This window comes from Equus przewalskii, chromosome 6 (assembly GCF_037783145.1).
Source record: "Equus przewalskii isolate Varuska chromosome 6, EquPr2, whole genome shotgun sequence".
Classification (NCBI taxonomy): domain Eukaryota; kingdom Metazoa; phylum Chordata; class Mammalia; order Perissodactyla; family Equidae; genus Equus; species Equus przewalskii.
Genome location: NC_091836.1, coordinates 69,878,505 through 69,895,985, shown reverse-complemented (window position 1 = coordinate 69,895,985; position 17,481 = coordinate 69,878,505). Strand labels below are relative to the sequence as shown.

Sequence of the window (17,481 nt, the reverse complement as noted above, 5' to 3'; positions counted from 1 at the left end):
ATCAAAACCGCTACCCACATTATATTTGTTTGGACATGGGCTGGATACCTTATGTATTCTGCCTGAAAAAAGGAAGCAGTCTCAAATTAAGGATAATAGCCTACATCAGTCCAAACAGTCAATTCTCCATAATAGGGACCACAGCAGAGAGGTTAGAAACTTAGAATCTAAAGTCAAAAGACTTGGCATGGAGTCCTGGCTTTGTCTTTTATTGGCTTCGGTGACCTTATACAAGTTACTTCACTGAATCTCAGTTTTTTCATCTGTAAAATGAAGATAATATACTTAATTCACAGAGTTGTTTTAATGATTAAATTTGATAATGTGTTTGTGTAGAGCCTTTAGCATAATATCTGGTCTATAACAAACAGCAAACAGAGATTAAAAATAATAATCATAAACATTATTGTTAAGTCTGGAGAAATTCCTAGTTTTAATTTTTTTAAGTATGCTCCAAATCCCTGGTATAAATGGTAAGACAAGGGTCAAAACTCTCCTGAATTACCTTTTTCTGTGGGGTTTTCTTTGTGTAAATTTGGAAAGCGAGGTTGGAATTCCACCAGTGTTCTATCATTGGGCCACCAAACTGTACTGGAAACACAAATCTCTGCTGGAATTTTACCACTGTAAGGAGAACCAGACGTATAAGCACATGTTATGCCACCCAACTAGAGCCATCATCCATCCATGCCTTGACACCACCCACCTCCCTTTCAAATCTAACTAGAATCTCTCTCAGGAATCTAGTCAATGTAAGTCACAAAAGTGTTAGGGTTGTAGGACTGAAGGAGCAAAGACAAAGAGAAAACCTGGGTATAGTATGGGGAAGATAAGGAGTGCTATGTTGCTGTGCTTTCGTATGAGAAATGAACGTCAAGTATATGAGCACAGGATGTGTAAAAAGACATACCATACACATCACTGGGGGTAGGGTAATATGACTTACTGTTTTTAAAAGACAAGTTGGTAGGTACGTAGTGTAATAAAAGGAGGAGGCTGGGACAATGAAGGATAAATGAAGACAAGAACTGAATGAAAAAACATAATAATGAAAATGAGTTTATCTTCTGGCTGAAGACTAGGGGACTCCTACTGTCACACTCAGACAAGGTTCCAGGCGCTGATGTTAGCAGTCTCAGGCGGGGTAAAGTCTCTCTCTTGGATAGAAAGGAAGAGGTTTCTGCTGTAATAACAAGTGTAAATGGGATAAAGTCATGGTAGTATTTGAGTCTGTGCTCACTGCTATGAAGCTTTAACAAGTAAAAAAAAATGAAGGAATTTGAGACTAGAATCCTTTGATATGAGTAAGTTCTGTTACTTACCAGTGACTACTTCAGCCACAATTTATCACCTGTAAAGTGATCTTCCAGTTGATTTACTTCTAGACCCTTAATACGGATCTGAAGAATGCTCACAAAAGGCCCGGTTAGAGAGAATCCACTATCTCTGGTATTCATTCAAACTACCCATTTTGACCTACTGATCTATTCATCTTTGCCATCTTAATTCTTGACTGTGTTTATTTCTCTCCCTACTCATGGACAGGATGTGGGTCTTGCTATCTAGATCTACACAGGGAACTGTGAACAAAAGGTCTGGACCCAGGACGCCCACACCCACTAGTATATCTGCTTATCCTGCCAAGGGAAGGGATATATGACAACACCTACACCTCATTGGTGTGCAGAGAGGATCAACAGAAGTAACAGATGAAAAAGCACTTTGGACACTATAAAATCCTTTATGTACAAACAGAACTCTATGTCAATCTCGTGCCACTCAGATTTCTCCTCTCCACCTAGGAACATTTTTGAAGTACATTACCATATTTCTCACATAAATCTATTTCTTAAGTTCATTCTTTTTTTTTTTTCCCACTCAACACGAGTAAAGGCAAAAATGGAAGAAGAAATTAATGTAAATAAATTGCTAACAATGTTTCAGAGAAGATTTTTTTTAAGAGTTAGAAGGGATTCTGAAAATACCTAGTCCAATCCATATTATTGTTAAAAGAGGCCCACAGTGAAAAGTGATTTTGTCTAAGGTCACACAATTAGTGTGTGGTATAATCAGAACTACAATTGTCTTCCAATTCCTGGCTTGATGCTTATTCCACACTTCCCATACGATCTTTTTCTCAGAAAACATGAGGAGAACTCAACCACCATTGCAAACAATAATAATAATGCATGAGAAGCAATACAGATTAAGAGCACAGGACTTAATCAAAATAGTTCTAGGTTCAAATTCTAGTTCTATCATAAGCCAGTTGTGTTATCTTAGATAAACTACTTAACCGATTTATGCCTCAGTCTCCTCTTTCCTCATCTGTATAGGTGGTGTTTTTTAATTTAAGGATTAAGTGATTAATATATGCAAAACACTAAGTAGAGTTCTTGGCACATAATTTAGTGCCCAATAAATGTGAGCTACTATTAGTTACATACTATTTCAGAGTTTTATGCCTTTACATTTATTATCCCATTTGACTGTCCATTAATCCCCGAGTAATAAAGGCAGTCCTTGTTTTGTAGGTACTTTGTTAACTGAAACTTGAGCATATCAGAACTGCGTCCTTGCTGTATCTCAATTTTACAATGGGGAAACTGGGACTTAGAGAAGTTTTAAGAAACTCATCAAATGTCACATTGGTAGAAGGGGAAGACCTGACAAAAGAATCCAACGTTTTTCTTTGCATACGGACTTTGAGAAAAACAGTTTAATCACATTAAAGTTCCTCAAACATACTTACTTCAGCCAACAGAATCAATTACACATTCTTGAACGCTCTGAACAAACTTCAGGAGCAGTTTCTGTTGCTACTGATAATTTAACCATACAGCCAGGAAGTAAACATGAAAACTTTTAAACCCCCTAATTCTTCTTCAGGTGATGGGGAAAGTGAAACAATGTTCTCTAGTAAGAGTACATTAAATTACTTTAGGTGCTGTTTTTAAGGGTAAATAACTATTTATTTTTAATGTTTGTGCTGGATATACTCACATCAAGTGAGAAATGATGTATGTACAAGATTATTCACTGAAGCACTGTTTTAACAGCAAAATACTGAAAATGACTTAACTACTGATCAATATAGGGTTTAAATTATGGCCTATCCATTTGATGGACTATTATGCAGTCATAAAGGACTGACGAAGTTCTTTATGTCCTGATATGAAAAATTCCTAAGATATAACGTTAAAGGAAAGATGTACAACAGTGTATATGGTACATTAATACTTGGATTAAAATGAGGGTAGGGCAAAAAAGAAAATACATATTTGCTTATATGTGCATAAAATATCAGGAAGGATACAACAGAAACTTACAACATTATTTGCCTACAAAGATGGGACTGTGAAATTTTGAACTACATGAATGGATTATATTTGGTTCAAAAACCAAATAAACAAAAGAAAGCAAAATGAAAAATTTAAAACCCAATGTTACTATGCTGCATAAAAGAAAGTTACTTGAACGTATAGGAGAGTTAGGACCTTATCTTTTACTTCTCAAACTACTTCCCAGAGAAAGAAACTCAACAATGATGAACTGTTCATGGATCAAACTGGAAAACTAAGGCAAAAATATTCTCAAAATCTGTTAGAAAAGTAGCTATAATTTTGCATGACAGGAACATAAACGTTTATTATACTACCGTTTTGCTTGTTTTGTATTAGAAATATTTAAAACAAGATAGAAAAAAGACAACACCAAAAGCACAAGCAACAAAAGAAAAAATAGATAAACAGGACTACATCAAAATCAAAAACCTTTCTGCTATAAATTATACCATTTAGAAAGTGAAAGGACAAGCCATTCAATGGGAGAAAATATTCGCAAATCACATAACCAATAAGAGTCTTGTATCTAGAATATACAAGGAACTCTCACAACCCAATAATACAAATTTTAAAACAGAAAAAGAATTCAAACAGACATTTGTCCAAAACAGATACACAAATGGACAATAAGCAAAAGATGCTTAATATCATTACTTATTAGGGAAGTGCAAATCAAAACCACAATGAGACACCACGTCATACCTACTAGGACGGCTAGAATAAAAAAATAATGGAAAATAACAAGTGTTGGTGAGGAGGTGGAGAACTGGAGCCCTCATACACTGATGGTAAGAATGTTAAATGGTGGAGCAGCTGTTGAAAACAGTCCAGCAATTTTTAAAGTTAAAACATATAGTCACTATATGACCCAGCTATTCCACTGTTAGGTATATACCCAAAGGAAATTAAAACATATGTTAATATAAAAACATGTACACAAAAGTTCATAGTAATATTATCCATAATAGCCAAAAAGTGGAAACATCCCAGATGCCCACCAGCTAATGAGTGGATGAATAAAATGTATGTATAGCCATACAATGGAATATTATACAGCCACAAAAAGGAAGGGGTACTGATACATACCATGACATGAATGAAACTTGAAAATATTAGGGTAAGTCAAAGAAGCCAGTCACAAAAATCACATATTGTATGATTCCATTTATATGAAATGTCCAGAGTGGGAAAATTGATAGAGACAGAAAGTAGATTAAGAGTTGCTGAGTACTAAGGGATGAAAGGGAATTGAGGAGTGAATGCTTATAAGTATGGGATTTCTTTTAGGAGGGATAAAAACGTTCTAAAATTAGATTGTGGTGATGGTTGTACAACCCTATAATATATTAAAAAACATTGAATTGTACATTTCAGATATTAAATTGTATGGTATGTGAATTATATCTTGACAAAGCTGTTTTTAAAAAGCGAAGAAAAGAAAAATGGCAATAGTGGAAAGAACATGATCTAAGCATCAAGAGTTTTAAGTTGTAGTCTTAGCTACGTTACTGACTAGCTGTCTTGCATCAGGATAGTCACAGGACCTCTGGGCCAGTTTCCTCACTTATAAAATAAAGGAATTAAAATAGATTCACGTCAAAATTCTTTCTGCCGCTAAGATTCTATGATACTATAAAAGTCAGATGAGTAATTAGAGATTCAAAACTTCATCGAAAGCCAAAATGTCTAAGGAGTAGAAAACCAGTTTCTCTCTTACCTCCTTCTGTAATTTTACTGGAGGCAAGTCGAACAACCTCAGTGATCAAAGCTGTCTTTCCCAATCCACTTTTGGAAAAGCCCACAGGAAGGTGATATTCCACAAAGAAGGTGCTAAGGATCAAAACAAAAAAGTGGTTAAAAAACGAACCAAATAATAGAGGGCTGGCCCCGTGGCCGAGTGGTTAAGTCAGCGCGCTCCGCTGCAGGCGGCCCAGTGTTTCATTGGTTCGAATCCTGGGTGCGGACATGGCACTGCTCATCAAACCACACTGAGGCAGTATCCCACATGCCACAACTAGAAGGACCCACAACGAAGAATATACAACTATGTACTGGGGGGCTTTGGGGAGAAAAAGGAAAAAAATAAAAAATCTTTTAAAAAAAAAAAAAACGAACCAAATAATAAACCTATGTTCTGTCTGATAAATCTTACATATCTTTCAAGGTCCTATTTTCAGGACCTCAGGATCTCAGAGGACCTACCTCCCCTCTTCAAAGCTTTTACCAATCCTGTCAGGCAGAATTAAAGGCTCCCTTTCTTGTGCTCTCACAGCACTTTTAATATTAAACATCTATTTTGGCCCCTAAAGCCTATATTACAGGTCACCATTTAAACGTTTCTCTCTCATGCTGACTCTAAGGTATGCAAGAACAGAGTCTGTGGCTTAATTTTCTCTATTCTCACACTTACCTAGCATAGCGCTTGGGACCTTGTGAAGAAGTCAATACTGTTTTTCTTTTTTTTTTTGATGAGGAAGATTCGCCCTGAGCTAATATCTGTTGCTAATCTTCCTCTCCTTTTTTTTTGTTTGAGGAAGATTAGCTCTGAGCTAACATCTGTGCCAATCTTCCTCTATTTTTTGTATGTGGGATGTCTCCATGGGATGGCTGATGAGTGGAGTAGGTACATGCCCAGGATCCAATCCCATGAACCTGGGCAGCCAAAGCAGAGCACACAGAACTTCAACCACTTGGCCATGGGGCCAGCCCCTCAATACATTTTTGTTGATTGAATGATGCATATGAAAGCACTTTACAAATCATAAAGAATTATAGAATTATTTATTTATTATCATCAGACACACTTTTCAGAAATGTCAGATTCAGCTTTTCCATGTCAGACACATACCGCTTTTTTGCTGTTGTCAGCTTAGGTGGTCTCCCAGGACAGCTTTTTTTGCCAGGGGTCATCTGTGGACTATCTGGAGGAACTCCCATTGTTTCCACGATGATTCTGACTGAATGTGTTCTACCCAGAAGGGCCAGTCTATCCACACTTAGTGCCATCACTTGGGCATCTTCTGGAGTTTCTGACAGCATCTGTTGTTCAACCAAATTTCTGAAAGAAGTTCATAAAGAGCAGTGAGGCACACAGTCAGAGGCCCGGCAGGAAACAATCCAGTTTGCACACACGAGAGGAGGAAAGAGGAAGGGCAGCAAGCATCTTAATTCACAAGTTATCAAGAATTGAGAAACAGTTTTAATCATCAGAATTCTGGCCCTAATCCACAGTGAAAGAAATCTAAAAAAATGTAAAGACATTCTTATAATCTAAAGGTTTATCTCCACACAAATCTAGAAACAGATGTTACAGAATCAGGTTTTCTACGAGAGATACAGACTTTACTTCAGTTACACACTACTCTAACACAACTACTATTGTCACTTTTGTATATTCCTCTTCATTTGCTTTCTTTATGCAAATTTTCTATACAAGTGTAATACAGCACACATACAGCCTGGAATTCTGCTTTCTCCCTTAACAATTTTATTGTATCCATCTTTTCATGTTATTACATTTTTAAGGATTACAATACTTAATGACTTACTGTAACTCACTTCATCAGTCTGATAGTATTGGGCAAACACAGGTCATTTCACTTTAGGAGATCTTGTGGAAATAATCTTCCTCTGCTTTTGCCTGTAAACAAGCATTCACAGAGAGGCTCACCTATTTTTCTTGCCCACTGCCCTCTTCTTCAATTTTTGATCATTTGACTCTGGAACCTTAGGAGATCTGACAAGGGCCTTAGATTGGCTCATTTTTTTAGAAGGGACAGTATCATCATCTTCACTGAAGAAATCACTGATGCTGGTATCAGATTTCTATGGGAGAAAGAAACAAATGAGAGGCACTAAAAGATGACTGCTTTAGGGATGGTGGTAATGCAAACATTTCTCTAAAAGTAATCAAATTCTTCTCTGCACATATATCATTCTCTTACAGAGATAACTGACACCAGGGAAATAATCCCATGTGTCTCTTGGTTAAACAAAAATAATCTGAAGTTCACAAAAATAACCTACAAGTGCAATTCAAAGAGAATAGATTCTCCTTTCACATTCCCAACAATAACAACCGCTATTTATTGACTGCCTACTCTCTATCTAGTACTATGCTAAATGTTGTGTGTGTATTTCTAATACTTACCACATTCCTATAAGGTGTCCTTACCTCAATCTTTACAAGTGAGAAAAGGAAAGCTGAGAGAAATTAGGCAGCTTGTTTATAATTCACAGTCTTAAGCAGTAAAGGCAGATCTTCCTCTCCATGGGTTCCAAAGCCTGTATTTCCACCACAGTTTAAGGCAAAATAACTGGTACAATGTCACCTAACTATATGGATGCAAGCACTTGGCTTTTTTCACCACTCCATACTACTAGTGATTCATTCTGCTTTTAATCTTGCTAAGATGAACTGTTTATTATATGTCACAAATTTTCTTAAAGAGGGAACCAGCGGCTAAACCCCTTGTAATTTTTGAGAAAAGGCAGCTACCACAATTGACTGATCAGCCCTTTCTATCACAAAATGCAAAATAAAGAGACAACACAGTGTTACAGATATTGGCTCCAAATTTTTAAAAAAGAGACCTATCCAAAGTCATTTTAAGTTTATCACCTCTAACTCCATTGTTTCAGTGTGTCAGGGTATACAATGTGTTGACAAAGGATACCAAACAGTTAAATAAGCAAGATCAGAATGTCCTTCTAGGAAGCAATATAACTTTTTCAAGGTGAAATTACAAAGCTTTTTGCACCAGAATGGTTACTGACGAGGTGACGTCAGTATCATGGCAGAGTGAGTTCTCCCGGTGATCTCTCCCCTGCACAACACAACAAAAAAGACCTTCACACTCCAACAGAGGACATCCACACAACACAAAAGATGCCTGAGAGACCCATGCAGCCACACGTTGGAGGGTGGAGAGGCTGGAGCCCCTCTTGGAGGAGGTGGAACGGGGTAAGAGAAAACTTCACTTCCTCCCCAAAAGACTGTGATCCAGGACTGTGCGTGGCCTGCGAGAGGGAAGGAAGAAGGGAGGGGATGCTCATTCGCAGGAACATCAAAGATCCCTGAGGTCCCTCGCAGCTTAGGGGGAAGTCCCCTACAGGAGTGAAAGCTATCATTGGGAGTGACCTCATCAAGCCAATTCCCCAGGAGAGCAGTTTGAGAGAGCAGAGCAAGTAAGCCTGTGAGAGCTCACAGGAGAAAGAGCCTAGCCCCCTCACCTGCCCAGCACCAGTCCAGCACCTGGGAGCCCAGCAGAAGGTGGAGGGCTCAGAATACATGGCTCCTGACCCCCAACTGTGTGACAATAGGTGGTGACTGCAACCAAATAGTACCAGGATGCTAAAGAACAAAACCACGCCCTCTAGCAGTATCAAAAATTATATTAAATCTCCAGATTGGAGAGAAAAATGAGAAGTACCCAGAAATCAGTTCTGAAGACACAGAAATACGTAATCCGAACAACAGAGAATTCAAAACAACTATCATCAAAAAACTCAACAAGTTAAAAGAGAATGCAGAGAAACAATTCAATGAGTTCAGGAGATACTTTACAAAAGAGATTGAAACTATAAAGAAGAATCAATCAAAAATATTGGAAATGAAAGACACAATCAATGAGATAAAACAAAATATGGAATCCCTGAATACTCAAGCAGACATCATAGAGGACAGAATCAGCATAATCAAGGACAGACATATTGAAATGCTCCAGATAGAGGACAAGAGAGAACTAAGACTAAAAAGAAATGAACAAAGTCTCCGAGAAATATCTGACTCAATTAGGAAATGCAACCTAAGAATTATAAGTATTCTAGAGGGAGAAGAGAAGGAGAATGGAGCAGTAAGCTTGTTCAAAGAAATAATAGCAGAGAACTTCCCAAACCTGGGGTAGGAGATGGAAATCCATGTGGAAGAGTCTACCAGATCTCCTAAATGTGTTACTGTAAAAAGACCTACTGCAAGGCACAGAGTAGCGAAACTGGCAAAAGTGAATGACCAAGAAAAAATACTAAGGGTAGCAAGGCAGAAGAAAATAACCTACAAAAAGGAACCCATATTAGGCTTTCAGCTGGTTTCTCTGCAGAAACCTTACAGGCCATGAGAGACTGGAATGACATACTCAAATCTTTGAAGGACAAAAACTTTCAGCCAAGAATACTCTATCCAGCAAAAATTTCCTTCGGATATGATGGAGAAATAAAAACTTTCCCAGATAAACAAAAGCTAACTGAGTTCGTAGCCTCGAGACACCCCCCTACAAAAAATCCTCAAGAAGGCCCTTACATCTGAAAAAAAAAAAAAAAATGGGAGAAAGGGGTTACAAAGCACAGAGTAAGGAGATAAATAGATAGACAAAATCAGAAAATTGTAGCTATACACCAGAACAGGTTAGCAAATACTCAAGTATAACATTAAAGATAAAGGGAAGGAAAACACCAAAAACAAAGACAATCTTGTCATTTTAACCACAAACTCACAACACAAGATGGAATAAGATGTGAGAAAAACTTAGGAGGGGAAGAGGAAAGGGACTGAATCGGTCTAATCTAAGGAAATAAGAGGCCATCAGAAAATGGACTATCTTATCTATGAGATTTTGAATACAAATCTCATGGTAACCACTAAACAAAAAAGCAGAACAGAGATACAAATAATAAATAAGGAGAAAACAAACACAACATAAAAAACCACATAACTCAATTGGTAGACCGAAACACATGGGATGAAAAACAAAGGAAATGAAGGAGAACCAGAAAACGAGTGATAAATGACAGCATTAAGCCCTCATATATTGATAATCACACTAAATGTAAATGGACTGAATTCTCCAAGAAAAAGACACAGAGTGATGAGATGGATTAAAGGACAAGACTCAACAATATGCTGCCTCTAGTAAAAAACTCTCAGCTCCAACAGGCTCAGAGTGAAGGAATGCAAGACGATACTCCCAGCTAATGGCAAACAAAAGAAAGTAGGTATTGCAATAGTTATATCAGACAAAGTAGACTTCAAGATAAGACACGTAAAGAGAGACAAAGAGGGGCAGTATATAATGATCAAAGGGACACTCTACCAAGAAGACATAACACTTATAAATGTCTATGCACCCAACACAGGAGCACCAAAGTGCATAAAGTAACTATTAACAAACCTAAAAGGAGATATTGATAATCACACAATAATAGTAGGAGACCTCAAAACTCCACTCACATCAATGGATAGATCATCCAGACAGAAAATCAACAAGGAAAAAGTGGAATTAAATGAAAAGCTAGACCAGTTGGACTTAACAGACATGTACAGAACACTCTATCCAAAAACAGCAGAACACACAATCTTCTCAAGTGTGCATGGAACATTCTCAAGGATAGACCATATGTTGGGAAACAAGGCAAGCCTCAATAAATTTAAGAAGATTTAAATAATAACAAGCATCTTTTCCAATCACAATGCTATGAAGCTAGAAATTAATTGCAAGAAAAAAGCTGAGAAAGGGACAAAGATGTGGAGACTAAACAACATGCTATTGAACAACCAATGGATCACTGAAGAAATTAAAAGAGAAATCAAAAAATATCTGAAGACAAATGAAACATAACATACCAACTCATTCGGGATGCAGCAAAAGCAGTGCTAAGAGGAAAATTCATTGCAATACAGGCTCATCCTAACAAACAAGAAAAATCCCAAATAAGCAATCTCAAACACCACCTGACTGAATCAGAAAAAGAAGAACAATGCCCAAAGTTAGCAGAAGGAGAGAAATAATAAAAATCAGAGCAGAAATAAATGCTATTGAAACAAAAAAGACACAGTAGAAAGCATCAACGAGGGGCCAGCCTGGTGGCACAGCGATTAAGTTCACACATTCCGCTTCTCAGGTGGCCCGGGGTTCACTGGTTCGGATCCCAGGTGCAGACATGGTACCGTTTGGCAAAAGCCATGCTGTGGCAGGTGTCCCACGTATAAAGCAGAGGAAGATGGGCATGGATGTTAGCTCAGGGCCAGTCTTCCTCAGCAAAAAGAAGAAGATTGGCAGTAGTTAGCTCAGGGCTGATCTTCCTCAAAAAACAAGAACAACAACAACAACAAAAAAAAAAAAAGAAAAAAAAGCATCAACCAAACAAAGAGCTGGGTCTTTGAGAAGATAAATAAAATTGACAAACCCCTCACCAAACTTACAAAGAAAAAAAGAGAGAAAGCTCAGATAAACAAAATTAGAAATGAAAGAGGAGAAATAACAATGGATACCACAGAAATACAACAGATTATAAGAGAATACTACGAAAAACTATCTGCCAACAAAATGGATAATCTAGAGAAAATGGATAAATTCTTAGACTCTTACAACCTCCCAAAGCTGTATCAAGAACAAACAGATAATCTGAATAGACCAATCACAAGGAAAGAGATTGAAATAGTAACCAAAAGCATCCCAAAGAATAAAAAGCCCAGGACCAGATGGCTTCCCTGGGGAATTCTCTCAAACTTTCAGAGAGGATTTAATACCTATTCTTCTCAAGCTATTCCAAAAAATTAGGGAAGATGGAACACTTCCTTAACACATTTTATGAGGCCAACATCACTCTGATAATACCAAAGCCTGACAAGGATAACACAAAAAAGGAAAACTACAGGCCAGTATCGCTGATGAACATAAATCCAAAAATCCTCAACAAAATATTGGCAACTCAAATACAGCAATACATCAAAAGGATCATACATCATGATCAAGTGGGATTTATACCAGGGACACAGGGATGGTTCAACATCCACAAATCAATCAATGTGATACACCACATTAACAAAATGAGGAATAAAAACCACATGATCATCTCAATAGATGCAGAGAAAGCATTTGACAAGATCCAAAACCCTTTATGATAAAAACTCTTAAGAAAATGGGGATAAAAGGAAATTATCTCAACATAATAAAGGCCATACATGACAAACCCACAGCCATCATCATACTCAATGAGGAAAAACTGAACGCCATCCTTCTGAGAATAGGAACAAGACAAGGATGTCCACTATCACCACTCTTTTTTAACATAGCACTGGAGGTTTTGGCCAGAGCAATTAGGCAAGAGAAAGGAATAAAAGGAATCCAAATAGGGAGTGAAGAAGTGAAACTCTCATTGTTTGCAGATGATATGATCTTATATACAGAAAACCTTGAAGAATCCATCAGAAAACTATTAGAAATAACTAACAACTACAGTAAAGTGGTAGGGCACAAAAGCAACTTACAAAAATCAGTTGCATTTCTGTACTCTAATAATGAACTTCCAGAAACAGAACTCAAGAATACAATTCCATTTACAATCGCAACAAAAAGAATAAAGGACTTAGGAATAAATTTAACTAAGGAGGTGAAGGACTTATATAATGAAAACTATAAGACATTATTGAAAGAAATAGATGATGACATAAACAGATGGAAAGAGATTCCATGCACATGGACTGGAAGAATAAACACAGTTAAAATGTCCATACTACCCAAAGCAATCTACAGATTCAATGCAATCTCAATCAGAATCCCAAGGACATTCTTCACGGAAATAGAGCAAAGAATCCTAAAATTCATATGGGGCAACAAAAGACCCCAAATTGCTAAAGTAATATAGAAAAAAAAGAACAAAGCTGGAGGCATCACAATCCCTGACTTCAAAATGTACTACAAAGCCACAGTGATCAAAACAGCATGGTACTGGTACAAAAACAGACACACAGATCAATGGAACAGAACTGAAAACCCAGAAATAAAACCGCACATATACAGATAGCTAATCTTCGCCGAAGGTGCCAAGAACATACAATGGAGAAAAGACAGTCTCTTCAACAAATGGTGCTGGGAAAACTGGACAGCCACATGCAAAAGAATGAAAGTAGACCATTATCTCATGCCATACACAAATATAAACTCAAAATGGGTCAAAGACTTGAAGATAAATCCTGAAACCATAAAACTCTTGTAAGATAATACAGGTAGTACACTCTTTGACATCGAACTTAAAAGGATCTTTTCGAAGACCATGTCTTCTCAGACAAGAGAAACAAAAGAAAAAATAAACAAGTGGAACTTCACCAGACTAATGAGCTTCTGCAAGGCAAAAGAAACTAGGATCAAAACCAAAAGACAACCCACCAATTGGGAGAAAATTTTTGCAAATCATATATCTGATAAGGGGCTAATTTCCATAATATATAAGGAACTCATGCAACTGAACAACAACAAAAAAACAGCCTGATCAAAAAATGAGCAGAGGATATTAACAGATGTTTTTCCAAAGAAGATATACAGATGGCCAATAAACACAAGAAAAGATATTCCACGTCACTAATCATGAGGGAATTACAAATCAAAACTACACTAAGATACCACTTACGCCTGTTAAAATGGCCATAATCACTAAGACTAAAAATAACAAATATTGGAGAGGGTGTGGAGAGAAGGGAACCCTCATACACTGCTGGTGGGAATGCAAACTGGTGCAGCCACTATGGAAAACAGTATGGAGATTCCTCAAAAAATTAAAAATAGAAGTACCATATGACCCAGCTATCCCACTACTGCGTATCTACCCAAACAACTTGAAATCAACAATCCAAAGTAACATATGTACCCTTATGTTCACTGCAGTCTATTCACATTAGCCAAGACATGGAAACAATCCAAGTGCCCATCGATCGATGACTGGATAAAGAAGATGTGGTATATATACACAAGGGACTACTACTCAGCCAGAAAAAAGACAAACTCATCCCATTGCAACAACATGGATGGACCTGGAGGGTATTATGCTAAGCAAAATAAGCCAGACTGAGAAAGACAAATACCATATGATTTCACTCATATGTGGAATATAAACAAACACATGGACAAAGAAAACAGTTCAGTGGTTATGAGGGGGTGGGGGGTGGGCACAGGGGGTGAAGGGGAGCACTTATATGTTGACAGACAAGAAATAATGTACAACTCAAATTTCACAGTGACGTAAACTATTATAAACTCAATTAAAAAAAAGTAAAAAAAAAGGTTACTGACAAGGCATTCAAAATCTAGATGGGTCCACAGCCTTAGGGAAATTAGAGTAAACATAAACTAGGTTGTTCAAAAGCTAAGAATTTCAGAAACCAAAAACAAAACGTAAGAATGCTGAATTTCTAAGCTGTGGATGTTATTCAATATTAAGAATGTCAAACATTTACCCTAGGGAAGAACATGAGCATTCTAACTCCTTGGTCTTCCCATTGCCTCATGGTCAATTGGTTCACCTTCTTCCAGTCAGCAAACATTTTCTAAAATTATTTTGTTCAAATAGCATGGGGGATTATGTAGTGCCATTCATACATACATTCATTTATTCACTAAGTATTCACTGAGTACTCAATATCTATCAGGACTTTGTTGTACTGGTAATAAAAAGATAACGAAGATGTTCTTGTTCATGAGGAACTATAACATACAATGTGGTAAGGGCTATAATAGAGGTATGTGCAGGATATTGTAGACATTCAGGCAACAAATTCTGCTTGGGGGAGTCTGGGATAGTTTCCTCATAGAGGTGACAAGTTGATTTTTAAAGAATGAAGAGAAATTTACCAGATACATAAGGACATTTCAACATGCAAAATTGAAGGATCAGTATGAGTGAGAAATATGGAGAGAGAAAAAGAGCTAGAATGTTTGAGGAGTGGGAAGACAGTAGGACTGGAGTCTCCAGACGGTGCAGGGCAAAAGTAGGAGATGAGGTTAGGCAGGTAAGTCAAGATCAGATTCTAATGCCATTCTCAAGTCTTATGAGATGGTGTGGTCTAGTGGGAAAAACACAGGGTTTCTATCAGACAGACTAGGGTAAGAATTGTAGTTCTACCACTTAGTTACTAGTAATTGACGTCTCTAAGCTTTTATTTCATGATATGTAAGAGATAACACTATTTCAACGGGCTAGTAAAAGAATTAAATGAAATAATGAATTTAAAACATGTGGTACAATGCTCAACAAACAATATGCAAACTCCCTGGCACGTGGAAAATGTATAATAAACCTAAGTTCCCTTTCCTTTTTATCCTACAGGTAACATAGTACCGGTGATGATTTTTAAGGTAGGAAGTCATGAAATCCTAATAATTCATATCTTTTAAATCCATCTCCTCCTTTCCAACCCCACTGCTGCCACTCTCATTCAGGCTCTCTCTCTCTCTCCAATAATCCAACGGCTTCTCATCTACTTCCAGTAATTCTCCCCTCAGTTGGCCCCTACATCACTGCCAGATTAACATTCCTAAAACACTATTTTGATCATGTCCTTTCCTCCCCAGCTGACATTCAAAGGCTTTCATAGACTGGTTGCAATGTGCTAGCCTGCCTTATCGACGACTTCTTTTCCACACGAATTCTCATCTAGTCAAATTAGATCCCTTGCAGTGCACAAACTGCTTCTCTAGACAGGTCATTCCTTCTATTCCCATTTCATTTCCTTTCTCTCTCTAAACACTACCTTTCAAGTCTCAGTTAAGATCCCTTATTCCTCATGATGCTCTTTCCTGACAATCTCATGTAAACCTTCTCACCGATTCCTCTGAACCCTGGTAGCTCTCACTGTCTCATCACTGAGCTGGTATAAACCACCTTGTATTTCAGTTATCTTTTCTGACCTGGAGAAAAGGAAAATGAGAAGTATGACAGCGATCTTTACAAATATAAACAATTACTTGTAGAACAGGGATTGAACTTATGTATAGACTCTAAAAGATGCTAAACCAATGAATAGAACATATGGCTTCATACAAGAACTTTGAAAATGCTAGAACTGACTGAAAAGAGAATGCCCTATCTTAAGGATCAGTAAAGATATTTGTCACCTGTGAGTAGAGGTGTTTCTGGAGTATTTTGAAAAGATACCAATCAAGGGTGCTTCTCAGGGTATACTTGGATTAGCTCTTCCTTAGAAGATCTTGAAGGATGCCATTTAATGTATTAATTAAGACCACAGGCTTTGGACTCAGGTAAGCTTGAATCTGAATCCTGGCTCTAACACTTACTTGCTATGGATCCTTGGACAAAATACTTAATCTTACTAGGCCTGTCTCTTCATCTGTAAAATGAGGATAATGCTTTCCTCTTCAGGTTATCATTATAATTAAATAAGATAAAGTATATAAAATGGATAGCTTTCTGTCTGGCAAGTGGTAACATGCCTGCATCTACTAACATGATTAATACTCCTGTTCTCCAATTCCTAAAGCTTCAGATTCAATGACTTACAGGTGCTGTGTAAAATAAGTTCTCCAGGAGACTCTGGTCATACTGAGGGTCATTTGGCTCACTGCTGCAATACACATCACTTCCAGGAGATGGGGAGTCTGGAGGAGAGCCTAGCCCATTCCAGTAATGACCTTGGGATAATTCAGCACTGCAGACATAAGAAAAACAAAGCAGACGGAGTTTAAAAGAAGTTTCACCTGAGTTATTCTTTTTTTTAGTGAAAACTTTCTAAAATTATAAACATGGAAGAATATATGTTAAACAGAAGACTCACATTAAACAGAAGACTACCTGATAAACATTTTCATGTTATATTCCCCTTCTACTGGGATGCCAATGGCTAGTATTAAAAAAATACACTACAGACACTGATTATGATCTCATTCATTTACGTAACAACCATTTTATTTATTTATTTATTTTTGAGGAAGATTAGCCCTGAGCTAACTACTGCCAGTCCTCCTCTTTGTTGCTGAAGAAGCCTGGCCCTGAGCTAACATCCGTGTCCATCCTCCTCCACTTTGTATGTGGACGCCCACCACAGCATGGTGTGCTAAGCAGTGCCATGTCTGCACCCGGGATCTGAACCAGTAAACCCTGGGCTGCCGAGAAGCGGAACGTGCGAACTTAACCACTGCGCCACTGGGCCGGGCCCTATAATACCCATTTTAATGGGCACCTATTATGTGCCATGCATAGTGTTAGGTCCTGAATGATACAGAGATGGTTAAGCTAACTTGCTCTATTCTTGTGCTGCTTATGGCCTAGGGAAGAGGGAAAAAAGAGGTAACGAATTAACTGTAATTCAATCAGTTAAATGTTATATGTTGTTTTTGAGAAGAACGGCTAA

The 17,481-nt window shown here is 37.5% G+C and overlaps 1 protein-coding gene across 21 annotated transcripts in view; it reads right to left on the bottom strand.

Moving 5' to 3' along the window:
- C2CD3 (C2 domain containing 3 centriole elongation regulator) overlaps positions 1–17,481 on the bottom strand; it is a 133,813-nt gene that overhangs the window by 85,706 nt on the left and 30,626 nt on the right. For all 21 annotated transcript variants that reach the window (XR_011541545.1, XR_011541546.1, XR_011541547.1 and 18 more), the window contains 5 exons: positions 16,632–16,779; positions 7,015–7,169; positions 6,193–6,402; positions 5,062–5,174; positions 506–624 (listed from right to left, as the gene is read on the bottom strand). Coding sequence is in view for 16 of the 21 variants with exons in the window: in XM_070625819.1 (XP_070481920.1) it covers positions 506–624; positions 5,062–5,174; positions 6,193–6,402; positions 7,015–7,169; positions 16,632–16,779 (745 nt within the window). In the remaining 5 variants the exon portion in view is untranslated. The remainder of the gene's footprint in view (positions 1–505; positions 625–5,061; positions 5,175–6,192; positions 6,403–7,014; positions 7,170–16,631; positions 16,780–17,481) is intronic.